Source organism: Dermacentor variabilis, chromosome 5, assembly GCF_050947875.1.
Source record: "Dermacentor variabilis isolate Ectoservices chromosome 5, ASM5094787v1, whole genome shotgun sequence".
NCBI lineage: Eukaryota > Metazoa > Arthropoda > Arachnida > Ixodida > Ixodidae > Dermacentor > Dermacentor variabilis.
In genome coordinates, this window is record NC_134572.1 from 162,869,667 (window position 1) to 162,891,118 (window position 21,452).

The window sequence follows — 21,452 nt, forward strand, 5'->3', positions numbered from 1 at the left end:
GGAAGCATCGCATGCCCGGCGGTATCGTGGGAATAGGCATATCCAGGCGGTGCGACAGTAGCGTTGGCAGCTGGCATACGACGATGGCAGAAGCGCGCAACGTGGCCGGCGACACCGCAAGCGAAGCATATGGGTCGGTTGTCGCGTGTACGCCAAGGGGTCTGAACTGGGCGTCGAGATGGAACGGGAGGCGACGCGGGAGGAGGTGCAGCTGGAAGTCGCATTGGCGCCGGAAACGAGAACGTCGGCGGCGCAGGTCGCGCGGCGACTTCGGCATAAGTCAGAGGTGCAGCCACGGGAGGGCAGGGTTGGGCGAAAGGTAAAGACCCAGCAAGTTCCTCGCGAATGGCCCGCCTAATGGGAGCAGCCAGAGATGTGTCAGGCAGGGGAGGTCCATCGTTGAGAGGCAGAATGGCCATGCGAGCCGAACTTTAAAGAAGGCAGAAGCCAACTACTCAGTAACCGAAAAGGAGTGCTTGGCCATTATTTGGGCGCTCGTCAAATTTCGTCCATACCTATATGGTCGCCCTTTTGACATTGTCACCGACCACCATTCACTTTGCTGGCTGTCCTCGTTGAAGGATCCGTCCGGTCGCCTAGGGCGATGGGCACTACGCTTACAAGAATATGATATCCGCGTTGTCTACCGATCGGGCAGAAAGCACTCTGACGCCGATGCGCTTTCCCGATCGCCGCTACCTTGTGATGTGGCTTCAGTGTCTCCGCTCTTCGCATCCATGTCAGCCTTCAACGTCGCTGATATGCCGGACGAGCAGCGTAAGGATCCCCTGCTTTCAACTATGCTGAATTTCCTCCACGACCCATCCGCCACACCCTCTTCTCGAACACTTCGTCGCCAAGCCGCTCACTTTACTGTCCGCGACAACGTCCTTTACCGCAGAAATTATTTGCCTGATGGTCGCAAATGGCTCCTGGTGATACCACGACACATGCGTTCTGACATATGCGCTTATTTTCATGCTGCTCCTCATAATGGTCACGCCGGTGTTCTGAAAACGTATACTCGGCTAAGGCAGCGTTTCTACTGGCACGGCATGTATCACTTCGTGCGCCAGTACGTACGCGCTTGCACGGCGTGCCAACGGCGTAAAATTCCACAGCGCCCTCCTGGTGAGCTACAGCCGCTGCCCTGCCCGGCTCGGCCCTTCGATCGCGTCGGCATAGACCTATACGGGCCACTTCCCTGCAGTTCCTCGGGTAACCGATGGATAATTGTAGGTGTCGACCACTTGACGCGCTACGCCGAGACTGCCGCACTTCCGGCAGCCTCTGCGCGCGAAGTTGCGTTCTTCATCTTGCGGAACTTCGTTCTTCGACATGGCGCACCACGCGAACTGCTCAGCGACAGGGGACGTGTCTTCTTGTCCGAAGTCATCCAAGCCCTTCTCGCTGCATGCAGCATCGTTCACCGCAAGTCTACAGCCTACCACCCGCAAACAAATGGCTTGACAGAGAGGTTCAACCGCGCACTCGGTGACATGTTGACTATGTACGTCGCCTCGGATCACAGTAACTGGGACACTGTTTTGCCGTTCGTCACGTATGCCTATAATACGGCCACACAAGCTACCACTGGCTTTTCGCCTTTTTTTCTGCTGTATGGACGAGAGCCCTCGTGTACTATGGACACAATGCTCCCATACCGACCCGATGCTTCTGAATGCACGCCTGTGTCTGAAGCCGCCAAATACGCCGAGGACTGTAGGCAGCTCGCACGAACCCTTACGACCGCTGCTCAAGGTCGTCAAAAGCTGCGGCGTGACAGTGACGCGCTTACACCAGTTTTCCCGACTGGTTCCCTTGTTTGGTTGTGGGTCCCGCCTCACAGCCCTGGCCTTTCGACCAAACTCCTTGCACGCTATGATGGCCCCTACCGCGTCATAGACCGTACCTCCGCTGTCACCTATGTTGTAGAACCTGTGACACTTCACCCGACCATAGGCATCGCGGGCGTGACACGGTTCATGTCAACCGACTTAAGCCGTACTATGACCCCCTCATCCTACCTACGCCGTAAGTCGCCAGGATGGCTCCTCTTCTCTCCCCGGGGCCATTGTGGTGGAGAGGAAGACGAAGAAGGCGCTGTTGTGTCGGCTGTGCGCATGATCAGCGTTCATCTACTGCCAGTGCTACTAGACTGTGCCTAGTGCCTCGTAATAAATCATCTTATTACAAGTTTATTATTTATCTCTGCGTCCCACATGCGTTGCCAGTGGCCTCGCAGTTTCTTTCGTATGTAAGGTTTCAGATCTGTGAGAGGCACCAAAGCAGTATTATTAACAGCAGGGAGAGCAATTGACGTAGCCATCTGGTCTTCCAAAACGTTACCCTCGATTTACCTGTGGCCGGGTACCCAGCATATGATGATTTGCTGGTTAGATAGATAAGCTTTGCACATGTCGGAATAGACCTCAGTAAGTACAGGATTTTTATGTTTGTAGGGTGACATTAAGGCCTTCACCACACTTAGGGAGTCTGTATATATAACGGCTTTTTGGAGTTTTGCTTTCTTTATATGCTTTACAGCCGACCATATAGCGTAGGCCTCTGCCGTAAAGATACTTGTTTCTGGATGTAGTACATCGGATTCCGAAAAAGGAGGACCGACGGCTGCATAGGATACTCCGGTATGTGACCTGGAAGCGTCTGCGTAGAACTCTGTGCATGAGTGTTTGTACTTAAGTTCTAGGAAATGCATTCGAATTTCTACCTCTGGAGTATGCTTTGAAACTTTTAGAAAGGATACGTCACATTCTGTGACCTGCCAGTCCCAAGGAGGTAATAACTTGGTTGGGCGCATTAAGCGGTGCTCCAGGAGTGGGACATGCATTTCATCGCTAAGCTCCTTCACACGCAGCGAGAAAGGCTGTCTTATAGACGGACGGTTGCGGAAAAGTGTAGCATACGTCATATCGGTAATGGTATTAAAACATGGGTGTTCAGGAATGGAATGCACTTTAAGGAAATAAGTAAAGCTGACGTATGATCTCTGTAAGTGGAGCGGCCACTCATTCGATTCGGCATATAAGCTTTCGATCGGGCTTGTTCTGAAAGCACCAGTGGCTAAGCGGATACCTAGATGATGGACAGGATCCAGCATCCTTAGCGCGCTCGGGACGGCAGAGTTATACACTACGGCCCCATAATCCAATCGTGACCGTATTAGGCTGTTGTAGAGATTCATTAGACACTTTCTGTCACTACCCCACGTAGTCTTGGATAGAAGTTTTATTAAGTTCAGTGTTTTTAGACATTTTTCTTTGAGATATTTGATGTGTGGAATGAAAGTGAGTCTATCGTCAAGTATAATACCTAGGAATTTGTGCTCTTTGTTGATAGGAATTTGTTGTCCACACAGTTCTAAGCAAGGATCCGGGACCAGGCCTCTCTTTCGTTTAAAAAGAACACAAGAACTTTTGTGAGGATTGATTTTAAATCCGTTTTTCTCTGCCCATTTTGATACTTTGTTCAAACCATGCTGTACCTGTCTCTCGCACACTGCGAGGTTACAGGATTTAAAAGCTATTTGAATGTCGTCCACATAGATAGAGTAAAAAATGGCCGGTGGTAATGAAGCACGAAGCGTGTTCATCTTCACTATAAAGAGCGTGCAGCTAAGCACGCCTCCCTGGGGTACACCAGTTTCTTGTGTAAAAGGACGTGACAGTACATTGCCGACTTTTACACGGAATGTGCGATTGGACAAATAGCTTTCTATGAGGTTTAGCATATTACCATGAATGCCCATTTCTGCCAAGTCTCTTAAGATTCCGTAGGGCCACGTTGTGTCGTATGCTTTCTCCATATCGAGGAATATGGATAGGAAAAACTGCTTGTGTACAAATGCGTCACGGATGTTTCCTTCGATGCGTACAAGATGGTCAGTTGTGGAGCGCCCTTCTCTGAAACCACACTGATAGGGATCAAGCATGTTGTTCAGTTCAAGGTAATGTATGAGTCTGCGATTAATCATTTTTTCGAATACCTTACAAAGGCAACTTGTAAGGGCTATCGGGCGGTAACTTGCCACTGAGGAAGGGTCTTTGCCTTGTTTCAAAACAGGGACCACAATGGCTTGTTTCCATGCGGTAGGAAGCTATCCCACAGCCCAGATAGTGTTAAAAAGTGCGAGTAGTGTAACTGGCGTGTCATTGTGTAGGTTTTTGATCATTTCATACATTATTCTGTCAGATCCAGGTGCAGAGCTCTTACATGCGCTCAAGGCAGCTCTAAACTCCGCAATACTAAAACGACGGTTGTATGGTTGATTCTGACGACATTTTCTGATGAAAGGCTTACATTCTTCTATTTGTTTGTATTTGAGGAAGGATTGTGAATAATTTGTTGAACTTGACACGCTCTCAAAATACTCCCCAAGTGAGTCTGCCTGGTCTTGCAGTGTATCGCCCTGTGTGTTTACCAGAGGGAGTGAATATGTTTGCCGCCCTCTAATCTTACTAACCCTGTCCCAGGCTTTGGGCTCATCTCTGAACGAGTTAATACTCGACAAAAACTTGTTCCAACTTTCCCTTTTGGCCTGTCGGCGGATTCGCCTGCCTTGTGACTTTACTTTTTTAAAGTTCATAAGATTCTCTGCAGTGGGAGAAGCGCATAGCAATCCCCCCGCCTTGTTCTGATTCTTACGGGCGATCCTACATTCGATCCACCAACCAACCAGGGCAGCACGTGAAATATACTGGGTGCCTTTTTTTTAACAGCACCCAATATTTTTAAATTGCCCATTGCAGAGAGCACAATTCTAACCCTTGACCTAAATGACTGGAAAAGGCGACCTCTACATTAGGATAGAAAACTTAGCGAGTTGGTAAGCGCTCATGATGAAGTTTTGTTCGAAGGACGAAGCGGAAACACAGCGCCTGTCCTGTGTGTTTCTGCTTCGTCCTTAGTCGATTCGTGAGCGTTGCACAAATATACATGATGGCGTTCTTGCTTCAATGCATAAAACAACGTTTTTTAAAAACTGTAACGGTGGAACAACAATGCATTTTGTCACACGTTTGACAGCGCATATCTCGAAAGCGGTATCATCCTCTGAATTAGTCCTAAGGCCCGGCATACTCACTAGCTACAATTCGGAGATTGAAATATGTGCCGTAAGGTCAATAATTAAGAATGTTATTGGCGAAGTTGTGTTAATAGTTTAATTAAGCATTTTGATTCCTCGTAGATGTAATGACAATCTAATGGGATAAATTAGATCAAGCACTGGATTGTGCTACCTCCCGCAGGCAATTTTTGAAAACTTGGTGCCAACCAAAGAAGACTCCCTGTATATTAAAGATGCTGAAACTGAAAGCCGGTTTCTTTGGGAAGTTAGGGTATGGTGATGGAGTTATACTAGCGGACGCTCTGTGGAATGAATGTAAACATCCTCGCACGCGCGTATTTTATTTGCACGTCAGCATGCCAGCTGATATCGATCTGTTATCCAGCGGATTCGCAAAGATAGCTAGGCTTTATAAAAAAAAAGAAGGTTAAAGAAAGAGAGATCCTCCAGTTGGGCATTCTAAAAAAAATATTTTTTAGAGCAATTGAGCTGACCCACTTTAGGCAGACAGATGAGGGCAAGCAAAGATAGACTTATTTATTTCTTGAAATAATAGAATTTTATTTATCTGCGTCATTGGTGGCATGCTCTAGAGGCCTAAATTGCACATTTTTGTGACTGGTATTACCGAGAGGTTATCTTCGACACATGCATCATCGCAGCCATGACAAGGGACATGATATAATCTTTCAATGCCTTCCAGGACATGGCAGCATTAGCGGGAATGACCACGCAGACGAAGCCGCCCGATCTGCACATGAAAGTGGTCAACGTGTCTTGATTCCGCTTTCGCGAACAGACGCTGCGGCTGGGCTGCGATTGATGTCCCGTGAATGTACTTTGCCTCTGTGGGACTCGAACGCTTTAACCATGTGTCGTTTGCGTTCGTTGCCTCCGGATATACGGATACACCTACCGCCTGGGTTACCGCGACGTGGACAGATCCTGCTGTACAGTCTGTGGTTAGGCGTTGTATTTGCGAACTCATATGCTTTCCTTATTGGAATGGCCAACAGCCTCACATGGGCCACATGCAACATCGATGAGACGCTCGCACATATTATCTGTGTCTGCCCGCGATATAGTGCTCAGAGACAAGTGTTGTGCAGAGTACTGGACCTGTTGGACAATCTTCCACTAGGTCAGTGCTTTAGGCCAGTGCTCCCAAAGAACATCCGCGCTGAAGGCTTTACTCGCGTTATTAAGGTTCTTGTGGCCTACGGGGCTTCACGATAGACTTTAAGAACGCCGCACCCTACCGTCCTGTAGTGCACGCGGTTTGTTCGTGCTCACCTCTATTGTTCTCTATCTCCCCCTTCCGCTCTTTTTCTCTTTTTATCCCTCTTCACCCTTCCCCCCGTTTATGCTAGAGCCAAATGGAACTGCTTCTGGTTAACCTCCTATCCTTTCTATGCATCCTTCTCTCTCTCTCTCTCTCGTCTCTCTCTCTGGGGGGTGCGGTTGTTCCCCGTGGACATAAGAAAGGTGGGGCAAGGGACTGGCGACCACAACTTATCCACCTCTGCACTCTCATGTGCATCAGAAAAGTTCGTAGAAGCCTCTGCCATACGATTCCTCCTCCACCTCTTCACATCATCTGGCTATATTCCTGTTCCAATACTTGTACGCCTCCAGAACAAATCAAGCAGATACCACCGAATATACAAAAGAAGCAGAACAAGAGAAATAGAAACACAACAGACAGGTCCTACTAAAGCCTACATACAGCGTGTACACTGTAAAAATAGCATTGTATGCTGTTGCTGAATAGAAAGAGCGCGAGAAAAAAAAGAGCATCCAGATAAACGGAATTGAACTAGCCAAATAGACGTACTGTCAGTACCAAACATCAGCATGAGGTATTACAAACAGCGGCCAAGTTCAGGCCGCCGTCTCAATAAGTATCTTTCTCGGCGTTTTTTTTCCTCTTTTTTTGATAGCGTGAGTTTTGTCCATTGTCGCGCCCAAGCTGTGGTCACGTACTAGCAGATATATGCTGCGATCAACATTACGTGCCTTAAGCACACATCAGAAATTATGCGTATCGATAGCTCGAAAGACGCAAAAGGCAAGAACAAGGAGGACGCGCACCTCTATGTGAATTGTGAGATCGGCACTTGTGCTACTTTCCTGAGCGAGGATCCTCTGCAGAAGCAAGTCCAAAGTTGCATATGAATTGGTATTATCTTGTTGAAAAAAAAAGTGATATCTGTGCTCTGGCCATCCGTTGGTAGCGCTATTCAAAGTACAGAAGTGAATTCTAAATTCCTTGCGCGGGAGTACACTTTTGCTCTATTTATCCCTATCTAGTACATGCAATCCTTAGTTTATAGTGGCATTTTGTATTATCCAAGTCTAAGTGTATTTTCGTGCATGCATTTCAGTATGTTGTGTAGTAACGGCCAACACTCTTACCAGCCCGTCCATTCTAAAGAAGACTGTACAGCGCACGCACTGCTACTACACTATTGCGCGTTGCATACGAAGAAGACGATCAATGCGAATGGACATGGCACGCTGACCGAAAGGCAGAGGCCAGGAACTTAAGCAAGGTCTCACTTGGTTGGCTACCCTATACGTGAGGGAAGTAGAACAAAGGGGTAGAAGGTAAGAAAAAAGAGAAATTCATTGTTTACGAATCACTAAAAGAATGTTCACTGACAGGGTCAAAGGCGGTCGCGTATTCTAGCTGGCTAAGCCTAGTGATGCGTTTATGGCGTTGGGAACACCAGGCTACCTCCTCCTAGGAGGTTTTGTTTTGAGAACAGTTTGCTGTCAAAGCGGTGGAAACCAGCCTGGAGGGCATCGCTTTAACCGGCGACGGAAGGCCAGCGACGCAGAATGTTCTGCATAGTTTTCGACAACACGCACGAGTTGCATACCAAGCCACGCTTTTGGCCCTTCTAGTGAGCAATCGATCGTCCTCGTGATCATTATCATTCTCGGCATGGATTCTCACCGCAACCGCAAGATGAAAGCGATCCTGCGATCTCTAATCTTTGTGATCTTACGTCGGCCAACTCTATTTTAACCACGCAAATTTCCTAATATCATTGCACCACCTAAAATTCTCAGACACCCTCGACTTCATTTCCTTTGATCGACGTACATTTTTAATTCTAATACGCCGGCAGTCATGCGCTCTGTAAGCGTAAGAGGTCTTCCCCAACTCTACATTCTTTAATTCTAATACACCGGCAGTCATGCGCTCTGTAAGCGTAAGAGGTCTTCCCCAACTCTTCTTATTCCTCATATAGTCTGTACTAGAATATCGGCTGTATAATCAATAACTCTTTAGCCCATGCGACGTATTCCCGTCTATTAACATTATACGTTTCGTTCTGTCACTCACTGTGCGATGCTCGGTTTGTTATGAAGTCCTTCGTAAATTTTTTTTATTTCTGTCCAACAGTTCAGTACCGGCTGTATGCGCTGGTTGTACGCGATTGTTTTGAAGGGTATTGATAAGCTTCCCATCATAGCCCGCGGCGTCATGGCAGCTGAACAATCTTTTTTTTTTATTCGTCTTGAAATGAGCAAAAACAAAAAGCATTCGTAAATGCTCCGCCGAACCCCAACCCAACGTGATACAAAGTTCACCGAGACGAGGAAGAGAGTCGCGACTACGCACCGGGCTCGACGCTGACCCACTCGATGGCGAAGCCATCCCCGCCGACCGAGCTGTCCGAGTGGAAGTGCAGGTACAGCGCCGACTGCGTCGACACCAGGCTGGTGCCGCTCAGAGAGGTGCCGCAGTAGCGGCCGATGGTGCGCCGCGACGACGTGGGTCCGTCGTGGATCTCCAGGTAGTCGAAGGCGCACTCGTGACCCTCCTCCAGGTGGAACACGCTGAAAGTCAGGTTCAGGACCTGTCGAGGACGGCAGACCGCGGTTAGCAGCGGGGCTATCCAAGGATGGCAGTGTGGCATGCAGTTGTTAGACGTTGGTGAAAAAAAGAACGACCGGGCGAGTTGGAACATTTCTTGCGAAGGCTATGGGACAACCTTAAGCGCCATAAAACGCGACGCGCAGGACAGAGCGCTCAACTTCACTGGCGTTTGCTCGTCGCACTTGCGCAAATCTTTGTCCACTGAATACGTCACCCGACGAGCGATCATCGTCGCTGAGACGCGTTGTTTATGATCGCTACGTATCCCGCCACACGCATGTCAAGTCTGGAGTCCCACATGGATCAGTTTTGGGACCACTGTTGTCTTTATTCTAAATAAGCGTTATATCGACTAACATTCAGTCTTCCATACGTCTTTTTGCTGATGACTGCGTAATATATAAAGAAATAGCAAACCAGAACGACACTTCAACCTTGCAATCCGACTTAACGACTCTTTCAGAGTGGTGCAGCAAATGGCAGATGAGAATTAACATCGAGAAAACTAACCACGTTAAATTTGGTCCCAGTCTCAACTTCTTGCCTAACGAGTACCGAATTAAAAATTCTGCAGTTGAAACAGTTTCGTCAAATAAATACTTTGGAGTTCTGTTCACTTGCAATCTAAAATGGAATGATCATATAGAACTAATCACTAGCAAAGCTTTTAGAAAGATTTAGAAAGAAACGCCACTTACGCATTGCTAATTCCGACACCAAACTTCAGGCATTTCATCCGGTAATTAAACCATCATTAGAGTACGCTTCTAACATATGAGATCCCCGTCAATCTTACCTTTACTGACTTGCTGGAATCAATTCGAAGAAAAGCCGCTAGATTCATCTCGTCCTCATATTCTCGTTATAACAGTGTGTCATCCATAAAAAGAACACTTGGCATTTTACCTCTCGTAATACGCTGACAATATTCACGATCATTCTTTTCTTCACAGTGTTTATTACAGTAACAGTGAGTTTTCACACAAATTCATTCATCCAGCAGCCCACATCTCCGCCCGTATTGACCACGAACTCAAGGTATACACACCCTTCGCGTGGACTAAAAATGTTCACACTCACCTTTAGTATCGTCAGTGAATGAGTGGAACGCCCTTCCGCCAATCATTGTCAACATTAAGGAATTATCTTCTTTCCAATCAGTATTACTAAACTACCTTAATGAGCAAGCCTGCCATCCCAGATGATCTTTTCTAAACTACCATGTCATCCAGCTTGAGCGCCATACTACCTTTGATCACTGTCAGGTATTTCTAGTGTTATTCTCGATAGTGTTGTAGTCCGATCTTCTGTTATTGCATTATATAATCATTACTCCATGCTACTACTAGATGCACTGTATCTTCTTAACACTGAAAACACTCATGTTCTTTATTTTGTGTTTTGATCTTCATGCTTATAAATCCCCTTTTGAAGTGTCTTGTTGTTGTTATCCTCCTCCCCCCCCCCCCAATGTAACGTCCTATTCTGGACCCCTAGGGAAAATAATTGAAATGAAAATGAAAAATGAAAATGTGCTGCCAATCAAAGAACGCATGCTCACACTCAAATCTTTTTTTCGGGACAGTCAGTTTCACTACGGCTAAGAGCGAGTAAAGAAGTGACGACCTATTTGTCCTCTTCATTTCATACTCGAAACACTTCGAATACTTCCCGGTCTAGCAGCCCAAAGAGCCTTATGAGCCGGCAGAGCGCTCGTCTCTGTCGTTTCTGTGCCTTCATTGGCTAAACGTTTCACTGCGCAGTTTTTACTTGAAGCTTATATCCACCAACACTGGCCAGGCACAATGTTATATTTCGAGTGAAATCTCTTGGGAAAAGGGTATGACATACTCTCAGGCGTTCCGGGCTTTTCGCCAGCCCAGCCTTCTAGAAAGACAACAACAAATTCTTTCTTTTGTATTAACGCTGTCTGCATAACCTATGCATACGCATGTTGTTTAGCGGTTTCCTTGGAAAGGTTTTTTGTTTTATTCACCGTACCTAAATGTTCGAAGGGCTTGACCTTCTTGTGAATTAGCCAAGCTGTGAAGGCATTTGTTTCCTTTCGCAGATCCCTCTGTCCTTACTTTTCTATACATCGAAAATAAACATTGACTCGCTGATTTCTTTTTTTTTTCACAGTGCAGACCAGTCTTTAGGCATGTTGCATTTCTGCAGAGTGATCGGCGTTGACTCCCAGTTAAGGATTCTATTGAAGCAACCCGGCATGTTAAACGGGATGCTAAGCACCTGTCTGCTGAGTGATGATAACGTGTACAAGAAATCGATCGGAAGACATATTAAATGCGCATGATACGTTGCGATTGAACTTATCTCTACACACCACATGTTGTGTGGCAGTGCCCGTTATTAATTTTAAGTGCACGTATTCCTTCAGGCTTAAATTGTAACTTACCTTCCAGGGTTTGAACCTGCATTAGCACGTCGAACTACAGCGCTAAGGAGTTTGCAATAATGTGTCCTATCTGCCTAACATTTCGAAAGAGAAAGAGCGTGTATTTATTTTGTGGTAATTGGAAGTACATCTCGTTCGACATCTTCGGATAAAAGAAATGCGCATCGCATTTTAAGTAAGCATGGCGATAATTTGTCTATAATATTGTGATAAACCCGCCGTGGTTGCTTAGTGGTTATTGTGTTGGGCTGCTGCGGAAGAGGTCGCGGAATCAAATCCCGGCCACGGCGGCAGCATTTCGATGGGGGCGAAATGCAGAAAGCACCCGTGCACTTAGGTTTAGTTGCACGGTGAAGAACCCCAGGTGGTCGAAATTAATCCGGAGCCCTCCACTACGGCCCACCTCATAATCAGATGGTGGTTTTGACACGTAAAAATCCATAATTTATTTTTTATTTTTAAATTGTGATAAGCTGCTGAGAAGTGTTGAAGATCAGTGGGATTTAGTTTCTGGAACAATACCAAGACAGAACTTCGTTTTTCTTGCCCGATTTGCAGTGGACAGCACCAGTGTGCAAAATCAAAATGTTGTAATGAAAACGGTCTATAATTTTCGAAGAAATGCGACAGTACTGGACAACTTCTTATTGACATAAAAACCGAGCTTTAAGAACTTGGCTTCTGAACATGTATTACTGCGTCAAGTAGTCAAGCAGAATTTGACGGTGCTATCTGCTTTGCTTTCTCTGAGCGTATACTGAATACTATTAGCTTGCGTGTTGTAACAGTTTTACATTTGCGAAAGTGCCTAAGAGTACTGTGAAAAAAAGTATCGACACCGACTTGCGAACTTTTTTATACTATTTTGTAATAGGGGCGTAACCCGTTTATATTTTCTGTTTCCCAGCCTTAACAAACGCGAAAGAGACCATGGGACTATTTTCAGGAATGGCTGTAACGTGTGGGTTTCACCTGTGTAGGTTTCTCTGCATTGCCACAGAAAGTTTTGCGAGGGTACGGCAGCCGCTTTCGGCGCCTACTTTGGCTTCGTGCGCCGTTTGGTCAGAAAAAAATAGCTTAAACGAAACACACTGGTTAAAACTTTTCCGCCATAACTGGACGCAAGAATTGTCATCTGAAAAAAAAAAAAAGAGCCGCCTTGTGTGCGCGAAAAACTAAACGAGAATCTCGAGGGGCACTTTCTATGTTACAAATGAAACCGCCAGAAGAAATTGAGTGCTCAATTAGGAGAACAAAGTATACAAAGACTTCGCACATAATCGTACTAAGTGTCTACAAACAGGTGCCTTACTATGGCATTTCACAGCTGAATTCGCTATTCCAATTTTATCGTTGTGGTCAGCAGACACCATGCTCGTCCACATATTTACGCGATGAAATCTGCATTAAGGTTGCATTGTGCATTGTTGATCCTCTTTTGCTGAAACCCGCAACTGAATTAGTCGTGTGGCTACTCTACCAATTCCTGAGTAGTGTGGATGATCCAGGTGCAGTCTCGCTTGTGAGTGTACTGCCCCCCGTTTTCTGGGTAGCGGAGGGTTCCGTTGATGCCGTAGATGGTGTCCTCACAGCCTGCGTTCAGGAAACGAAGCGGCAAGCTGTCAGTGCCCAGCGAACGCGCACACACGCGCTAGCAGCATCATGCCAGGAAAGTAAATTTTTTTGTTTACGTACTGCGGCACAAATGTGGCCCATAGTAGGAGTTGTATGATGCAAAGGTACAAGACGGTGTAGCGAGAGAAAGTCAAATGCAATAAAACAAGGTGCGCAATACTAGCGTTCCACACCATTTAGAAAAAACTTGCATTTCATACATTTCAAACAAGTGGAAATTCGCGAACACAGTCATAAAACGAGGTCCAGTGGTCTATAATGTGCGGAAATGTTTTAAAAAAAGTCTGCACGAGGATGAATTGCTGAAATGTTCAGGTAGTGATAGTTCCTCTGCCTTGTTATAGAACGTTTTGAAAATTTGGCTAATCTGGAGAAGAGCATTGCGCCGAGTTAAAAAAGAAAGGATGCACAGTAGTTTTAAGCGTTTGGTGTGACGGCGGGTTTGGAGCGAGGTTAGACCTAGATGATTAGGATTTGACGAAAGGGAGAATTCTTTTTCGTACCTGTGACATATCAATTGCACGACTCAAATGACTCGTTAAAGGCACCGGCAACCACTCAGAACACGGGTCGAGATTGCCCCGCTGACGGTGAGATCTTGTCTTGTATTGATTGAAAGTGACACTGTCCCTTTCCTTGTTAAACGACGATTTAAAATTTTGATTATTCACAAGAAGTCACGACAAAATGACGTTTGGCGCCCCACACAGCGAAAGCACGGCAACAAATAATTTCCCGGTTACGTGACCTTCCATTAAGGTGCGCGGATGCTGGGTCTTGTTTCAATATTGAAATGCAATACATTTCTTTTGTAATCGTTTTTCTTCGCAACTTCCAAAGCACAGCCAAATCTGATCTTTGTGAGGAAAAAAAGCTGCGCTCCCTTAGCACGACGACGGGCGTTTATGGGGACCTTTCGAAATCTCGGTCATTGCTTTCGCATATTTCCGTGGAAATATCGTTCCTCGTACGGCTTCAGGTTGTGCTCTCGCAGGCAAGCTAGATTTTTCAATTCCGAATTCCTGCGGTTTGTGAGCGACGACGACATGTTTGCAAGAGTGGGCGCATTAGGTTCGCTCGATTCCCGAAAGGTGCATGTCACCACAACAGAAGAAACGTTCGGGTGGTGCAGGGTGCGGGTCACGGGGATGCACCCACTCGCTGCAAGGTTCAAGGGCGTACTGCACCACGGCGGCACCTTGAATTGCACCTCTGCAATCGAGGGCGGGGGCGCAGCGCAATGTGAATATGGCGCAGAACGTGCAAAGAAACTTGGCTGTGTCAAAGAGGCGTATTGAAATCGTGCGCGGGGCTACTGGAGCGTCACGTGTAAAAGAGTGGTTTCGTTTTGAATGAGTTGGCTGCGCTTGTTTACTGACAGAGTAAGAACGCCGGGGCGCAAGCCTTGATGTGGGCGCGTACTAAGAAAATAAAGCGATAGAAGTCTAACAATGGTTTTTACAGCAACGAGCGCATATTGCCGGAGCTCTTTATTATCAAATGGGGCTGTCAATGCCAGAATGCGGATGATTAACGAAAGTTGCAATCACTCCGGCGAAATCCAGCCATCTATCTGCTTTCTGATTTTTTGCGAAGCGGGCTATCGGCATGCGTTGCTGACGTCGGGGCGCTGACTTCTCTAGGGATTACTCAGATAAAAAAATTCTGCTTATGAAATTTCCCCGCGCTTTTGGACTTAATCGCTACACGTATAAACGTCCCCGAGGACAAGCTTTTCATTCAGCCTAAAAAAACTGGGCCAATAAAGATCGGTTGTCAGTTCCTTTAGGGACTCGCCTGCATGAAAACATAACTGGTCTCAGTGCTTAATCAAACAATATGATTCCATAAGCTAGCTTCTGTCTGGAAAATAATATAGAGTGCAACAGATTTCAGGGAAAACTAATTACAAGCGGCTTCTCCCTAGAGCTTCGCGAGCTATACCGCAGCCAGTGCTTGATATTTTGTCCAGAAATCAGTCGCTTTTTTGATGTCCCTAGGTCTGCGCTTCAGCGACCGATTACATTTACTTTTAAGAGAAGCACTGAATCAGTTTAGATTGATAAAGTATTCTTGAAGAATTGTACTTTTGTTGATCTTGTGGCGATATATTTATTACTGAATGAAAACAGTGGTGAAAGCTCGTTTTTTTGCTCAAGTTTTGTACAGCAATCCCAGGGCCAGTACGCCAGAGCGGCGTCACGGTTTGCAATGCATTTTTCGCATTCAATCGTGGTTAAGTAAACGTCCTTTAATCTTATCAAGTTCAATTTATGGCTCTTTCAGAATAGAATGTAGCCAATTTGTGACAATAAAATATAACTAGGCCCGAGCAGGCGGTGTCAAAATCTTTGGCGTCATGGCGCAATGGTGCGGGAACTCCGAGGCGTCTGCGGGCTGGCTTTGGTTTTCGGATCTTTTTGCGGTAAGAGTGGCTTTTAAGAAATGTGAATGGATAATTTGCCAATACAGCTTGAATTATTCTTCTCTATAGTGTACCTATGCCGTACTACCCAAAGGACTACTTCTTGATGTGTCCTGGACTGAGCTTTGCAGCTGCAGGTACAAACCGCTCACGTATTCGGAGTTGAATTTGTTAGGTGGGGGCGAGTTTCTTGACGTGTAAGGTTCCTATTTGTGCTGATAAGAAGCCCTGCGTGAAGAAGTCCCCCTAACTGCTTAACTTCGATTCACATATCTTGTGCGCTTGCAGCGGGAAGCGTTGCCATGGAAACTGCGGGCCAGATCTTACCCAGAGAGTACATGGTATTGAAACAGAAATAGGGCACCAAAAGAAGAAAGAAAAGATGACTGGTGAAGTGTAAGATTGTTTTTGTAAGCTTGGGACTGGTTACTGGGTAAGAAAGAAGCAGAAGAATACGAAGCAAGGGGACGCTGGAGACGATTGGAAGCTTCACGTTCACAGAAACAAGCCCGATTTTAACGCCAGAACAGAATGACTTCTTTCAGCTATTCCCTTAAATTAAGAACTCCACCTTAATCCACGTTGCTCTGACTTTTTGCCCGCCTTAATCCACCTTCACTAACTTTAACTTACCTTTATCCCCCTTAATCCATCATCATCATCATCATCATCAACATCACCACCAGCACAATCATCATCATCATCATCATCATAGTCATCATCAGCCTGGTCACGCCCACTGCAGGGCTAAGGTCTCCCCCATACTTCTCCAACTACCCCGGTCATGAGCTAATTGTGGTCATGTTGTCCCTGCAAACTTCTTAATCTCATCCGCCCACCTACCTTTCTGCCGTCCCCTGCTACGCTTCCCTTCCCTTAGAATCCAGTCCGTAACCCTTAATGACCATCGGTTATCTTCCCTCCTCATTACATGTCCTGCCCATGCCCCCTCCCCCCCCCCTTTTCTTTTTCTTGATTTCAACTAAGATGTCATTAACTCGCGTTTGTTCCCTCACCCAATCTGTTCTTTTCTTATCCCTTAACGTTACACCTACCATTCTTCTTTCCAGAGCTCGTGTGTCGTCCTCAATTTAAGCAGACCCCTTTTCGTAAGCCTCCAGGTTTCTGTCCCGTACGTGAGTACTGGTAAAACACAGCTGTTATACACTTTTTTTCTTGAGAGATAATGGCAACCTGGTGTTCGTGATCTGAGAATGCTTGCCAAACGCACCCCAGCCCATTCTTTTTCTCCTGATTATTTCAGTCTCATGATCCGGATCCGCAGTCACTATCTGTCCTAAGTGAATGTATTCCCTTACCATTTCCAGGGCCTCACTACCTATCGTAAACTGCTGTTCTCTTCCGAGACTGTTAAACATTACTTTAGTTTTCTGCAGATTAATTTTTAGACCCACCCTTCGGCTTTGCCTCTCCAGGTCAGTGAGCATGCATTGCATGTTGGTCCCCTGAGTTACTAAGCAAGGCAATATCATCAGCGAATGTCAAGTTACTAAGGTATTCTTCATTAACTTTTATCCACAATACTTCCCACTCCAGGTCTCTGAATACCTTCTGTAAACACGCTGTGAACAGCATTGGAGAGCTAGTACCTCCCTGCCTGACGCCTTTCTTTATTGGGATTTTGTTGCTTGCTTTATGGAGGACTACGGTGGCTATGGAGCCGCTACAGATATCTTTTAGTATTTTTACATGCGGCTCGTCTACACCCTGATTCCGTAATGCCTCCATGACTGCTGAGGTTTCGACTGAATCAAACACTTTCTCGCAATCAATGAAAGCTATATATAAGGGTTGGTTATATTCCGCACATTTCTCCATCACGTGATTGATAGTGTGAATATGGTCCATTGTTGAGTAGCCTTTACGAAATCCTGCCTGGTCCTTTCGTTGACAGAAGTCTAAGGTGTTCCTGATTATATTTGCGATTACGTTAGTAAATACTTTTTAGGCAACAGACCGTAAGCTGATCGGTTTGTGATTTTTCAAGTCATTGGCGTCCCCTTTTTTATGGATTAATATTATGTGGGCGTTCTTCCAAGATTCCGGTACGCTCGAGGTCATGAGGCATTGTGCATACAGGGTGGCCAGTTTTTCTAGAACAATGTGCCCACCATCCTTCACCAAATCTGCTGTTACCTGATCCTCCCCAGCTGCCTTCCCCCTTTCCATAGTTCCCAAGGCTTTCTTTACTTCTTGTGGCGTTACCCTTAATCCAACTTTCTATAATTTGTACTAACCTTACCGCACCTTAATCCACTTGAATCCACCTGATTAAATTTGGTTCTCCTCCATTCACTTTACTTTACCATGGGATTTCTCAGTGCGAGCCGCAGCAGGTCCAGCCAGCCCATGCTAGATAGCAGGCCTGCGCCCTCTGCTTTATGACATCATGCTACTTGAACCAAAATTTCCATGACCAAGCCCGGCGTAACGATAGCGCGGACGTCCAAATCACCGCGGCTTACTCGGGAGTGTCCCCATTAGATTATACGGCGGTCGCGCAAGGCAACATGACATCTCAGATTGAAGTGCATCGGCCTTATGCTATCTCGGAGGCGTTGCTCCAGCGCGGGGAACCTGACGTCTTCACTTGGTCACGGGGGTTTTGATACCATCGGATGCTAAAGCCGGAAGCCGGACGGATGCCGGATTTTTCGCTTCATGGGACATATTGTCGCAGCCTAGTAGAAGACGGGAAAGTCGGCGTAGAGGACGTATGGAAGCACTTTATCAGAGCAGTCAACGCGACGTCGTTGTCGTCTCTGTTTTTCCACTCACGCGCTACTTCAGCGTCGTTCTCATCGCCTGGCACATACCCGCGGTGACCATATAGGATGTGGCATTTGCCCCCCGTTTGAAAAAAAGAGGCACCGTCCCGATGCACCAATGTCCGAAGGCTGTGCACAGACGGTGCAAAGTTGAGGTCATGAGGAAATGGATGGCTTCATACGAAGCACATGCACAACCTCGGGCAGATGCCGCCGGCGGTTGGAGCAGTTATGGCTGGCGGGGACAACTTCATAATTAACATCGCTGATGCGGCGCAGAACTGTGTACGGGCAGAAGTATCTTCGCAGGAGGTTTTCAGACAGCCCGCGCCGACGAATCGGAGTCCAGACCCACACCTGGTCAGCGACGTTGTACGTGACGGGTCTGTGTCGAAGATTGTAGTGTCGGGCATCGTATTCCTGTTGTTGTGTGATTCGCAACGCGCAAGCTGCCTGGCTTCCTCTGCGCGTTGCGTAAACTCCTCGGCACCAGTCTCGTCGTCACCGCACTCGTGCGGCAGCATTGCGTCCAACATGGTTGTCACTTCGCGTCCGTAAACGAGGTTGAAAGGCGTCACGCGTGTTGTCTCTTGGCGAGCCGTGTTATATGCAAATGTAACATATGGCAAAATCTCGTCCCAGTTCTTGTGGTCGACGTCGATGTACATACTCGTCATGTCTGCCAGAGTCTTATTCAGACGTTCTGTCAGCCCATTGGTTTGGGGATGGTAAGCCGTGCTCTTTCGGTGAGTGGTACCACTTAGTCGCAACACGGTATCCAGAAGCGCAGCCGTGAACGCAGATCCTCTGTCTGTTATGACCACTGCGGGAGCGCCATGCCTTAAGACGACGGCTTTGACAAAAAATCGTGCTGCTGCGGCTGCTGTTCCACGTTGGATAGCACCTGTTTCGGCGTATCGCGTAAGATAATCCGTGACGACGATTATCCATCTATTTCCGGCAGTAGACAATGGAAACGGACCTAAAAGGTCCATGCCAATTTGTTCGAACGGCGCTTGCGGTATCTGAACAGGATGCAGCAGTCCAGCTGGCTTGCCGGGTAGGGCTTTGCGGCGCTGGCAATCCAGGCATGTCTGTGTGTAACGTTTCACGATCGACGCAAGTCTCGGCCAATAGTACTTTAGCCTAATTCTTGCTAATGTCCGAGTGTAGCCCAAGTGACCAGCGGTCGGCTCGTTGTGACAGGCATGTAGGACTTCGTCGCGAAGAGATGCGGGAATGACGAGTAGGTAGCTGCTGCCACAAGTTGAAAAGTTCTTTTTATACAGAACGTCGTGGCGTAAGCAGAATGAAGGCAGCCCTCTGGCGAATAACCGCGGCACGTTGCCTGTTCTTCCCTCTAAGTAATCAAAAAGAGGAACCAGTTCTGCGTCCTCGCGTTGGTGGCGTGAAACGGCGACAGTATCTAGCACGCCTAGAAAAGCCGTGTCATCATCGTCGTGCACTGCAGTCTGAACAGGAGACCGAGAAAGGCAGTCGGCATCGGTGTGTCGTTTCCCTGATTTGTAGACAACCGTGAAGTCGAACTCTTGGAGACGAAGACTCCAGCGCGCTAGCCGACCAGCTGGACCTTTTAAATTAGTCAGCCAGCAAAGTGCATGATGATCACTGACAACGGTGAAACGCCGACCATACAAATATGGCCGAAATTTCAGGACGGCCCACACCAGTGCGAGACATTCTTTTTCTGTCGTGGAGTAGTTTGCCTCCGCTCTTGATAGCGTCCTGCTGGCGTAAGCAATCACTCTTTCGGCGCCGTCCTGCCGCTGTACAAGCACTGCGCCGAGGACGACATTATTAGCGTCGGTATGAAGAATCGTTGGGGCGTCGTCATCAAAGTGTGCGAGCACGGCAGGCGTCTGCAGCCGTTGCCGTAGGTCGTGAAATGCCCGTTGCTGGGTTTCACCCCATACGAAGGGGACATCTTCTCTGGTTAGATGCGTTAATGGCCATGCGATGCGCGAAAAGTCCGCAATAAAGCGTCGGTAGTAGGCGCAAAGGCCCAGAAAACGTCGCACTGCCTTTTTATCTGATGGCGTTGGGAAATTAGCAACGGCAGAGATTTTATCAGGCTCAGGTCGGACACCTTCACGACTGACAACGTGACCGAGAAATTGAAGTTCTTCAAAGCCAAAATGGCACTTTTCAGGTTTCAAAGTTCGACCAGCTGAGCGTATTGATTCAAAGACCGTCTTTAGCCTCCGTAAGTGTTCCTCGAACGTGACGGAGAAAACAATTACGTCGTCGAGGTACACCAGACAGGTTTGCCATTTGAGGTTTGAGAGTACCGTGTCCATTAGTCGCTGAAACGTTGCTGGCGCAGAACACAAACCGAAGGGGAGCACCTGAAATTCATAAAGTCCGTCAGGCGTCACAAAAGCGGTCTGCTCACGGTCTCTCTCATCAACTTCTATTTGCCAGTAGCCGCTTTTCAAGTCCATCGACGAAAAGTAACGTGCGTTTCGTAGCCTGTCCAGTGAATCGTCGATACGCGGCAGCGGATAAACGTCTTTCTTTGTGATCTGGTTGAGTTTTCGGTAGTCGACGCAGAAGCGCAGGCTACCGTCCTTCTTTTTCACCAACACGACAGGCGATGCCCAAGGACTCTTAGATGGCTGAATAACCCCGTCCTCAAGCATCGTCTTCACTTGCGTTTGTATCGCCTCGCGCTCTTTAGGAGCCACACGATAAGGATTCTGCCGAATTGGTCTGGCGTCGGCTTCGGTGAGAATACGGTGCTTAGTGAGCGGCGTCTGGCTGACTCGTGACGTAGATGAAAAGCAGCCCTTAAACTCATCGATGAGCTCAAGAAGGCTGTTACGTTCGACGGGTGGCAAGGTAGGACTGATATCAACCACAGGGGCAGGCATGGCCACGGTGGCCGTCGCGTGCTCCACTGAGAGGCAGTCTTGTATTGAGGTCAATTCGTCGAAGTAAGCAACAGCCGTGCCTCTAACAATGTGTCGACGTTCCCTGGTAAAGTTCGTCAGCAGGAGTTCAGCACGTCCATCGTCGTGTACGTGAATTACGGCTCTGGCGATGGAAACGCGTTGACTCAGTACCAGTGCGTCGATGTGTTCAGCGACAATATAAACGTTCGCCTTAAAACGCTGCGCGGACAGCTGCGAGGACTGGTGGAAACACGGGAGAAATGCTTGGCTCTGCTTTAGCGGCATTCCACGGCGAAC

General features: G+C 47.3%; 1 protein-coding gene across 2 annotated transcripts in view; it reads right to left on the reverse strand.

The window, feature by feature from the left end:
* LOC142583301 (cubilin-like) overlaps positions 1–21,452 on the reverse strand; it is a 267,105-nt gene that overhangs the window by 158,282 nt on the left and 87,371 nt on the right. For both annotated transcript variants that reach the window (XM_075693717.1, XM_075693716.1), the window contains exons 15-16: positions 12,875–12,987; positions 8,721–8,958 (exon numbers count right to left, since the gene is read on the reverse strand). In XM_075693717.1, coding sequence (XP_075549832.1) covers positions 8,721–8,958; positions 12,875–12,987 — 351 coding nt within the window. The remainder of the gene's footprint in view (positions 1–8,720; positions 8,959–12,874; positions 12,988–21,452) is intronic.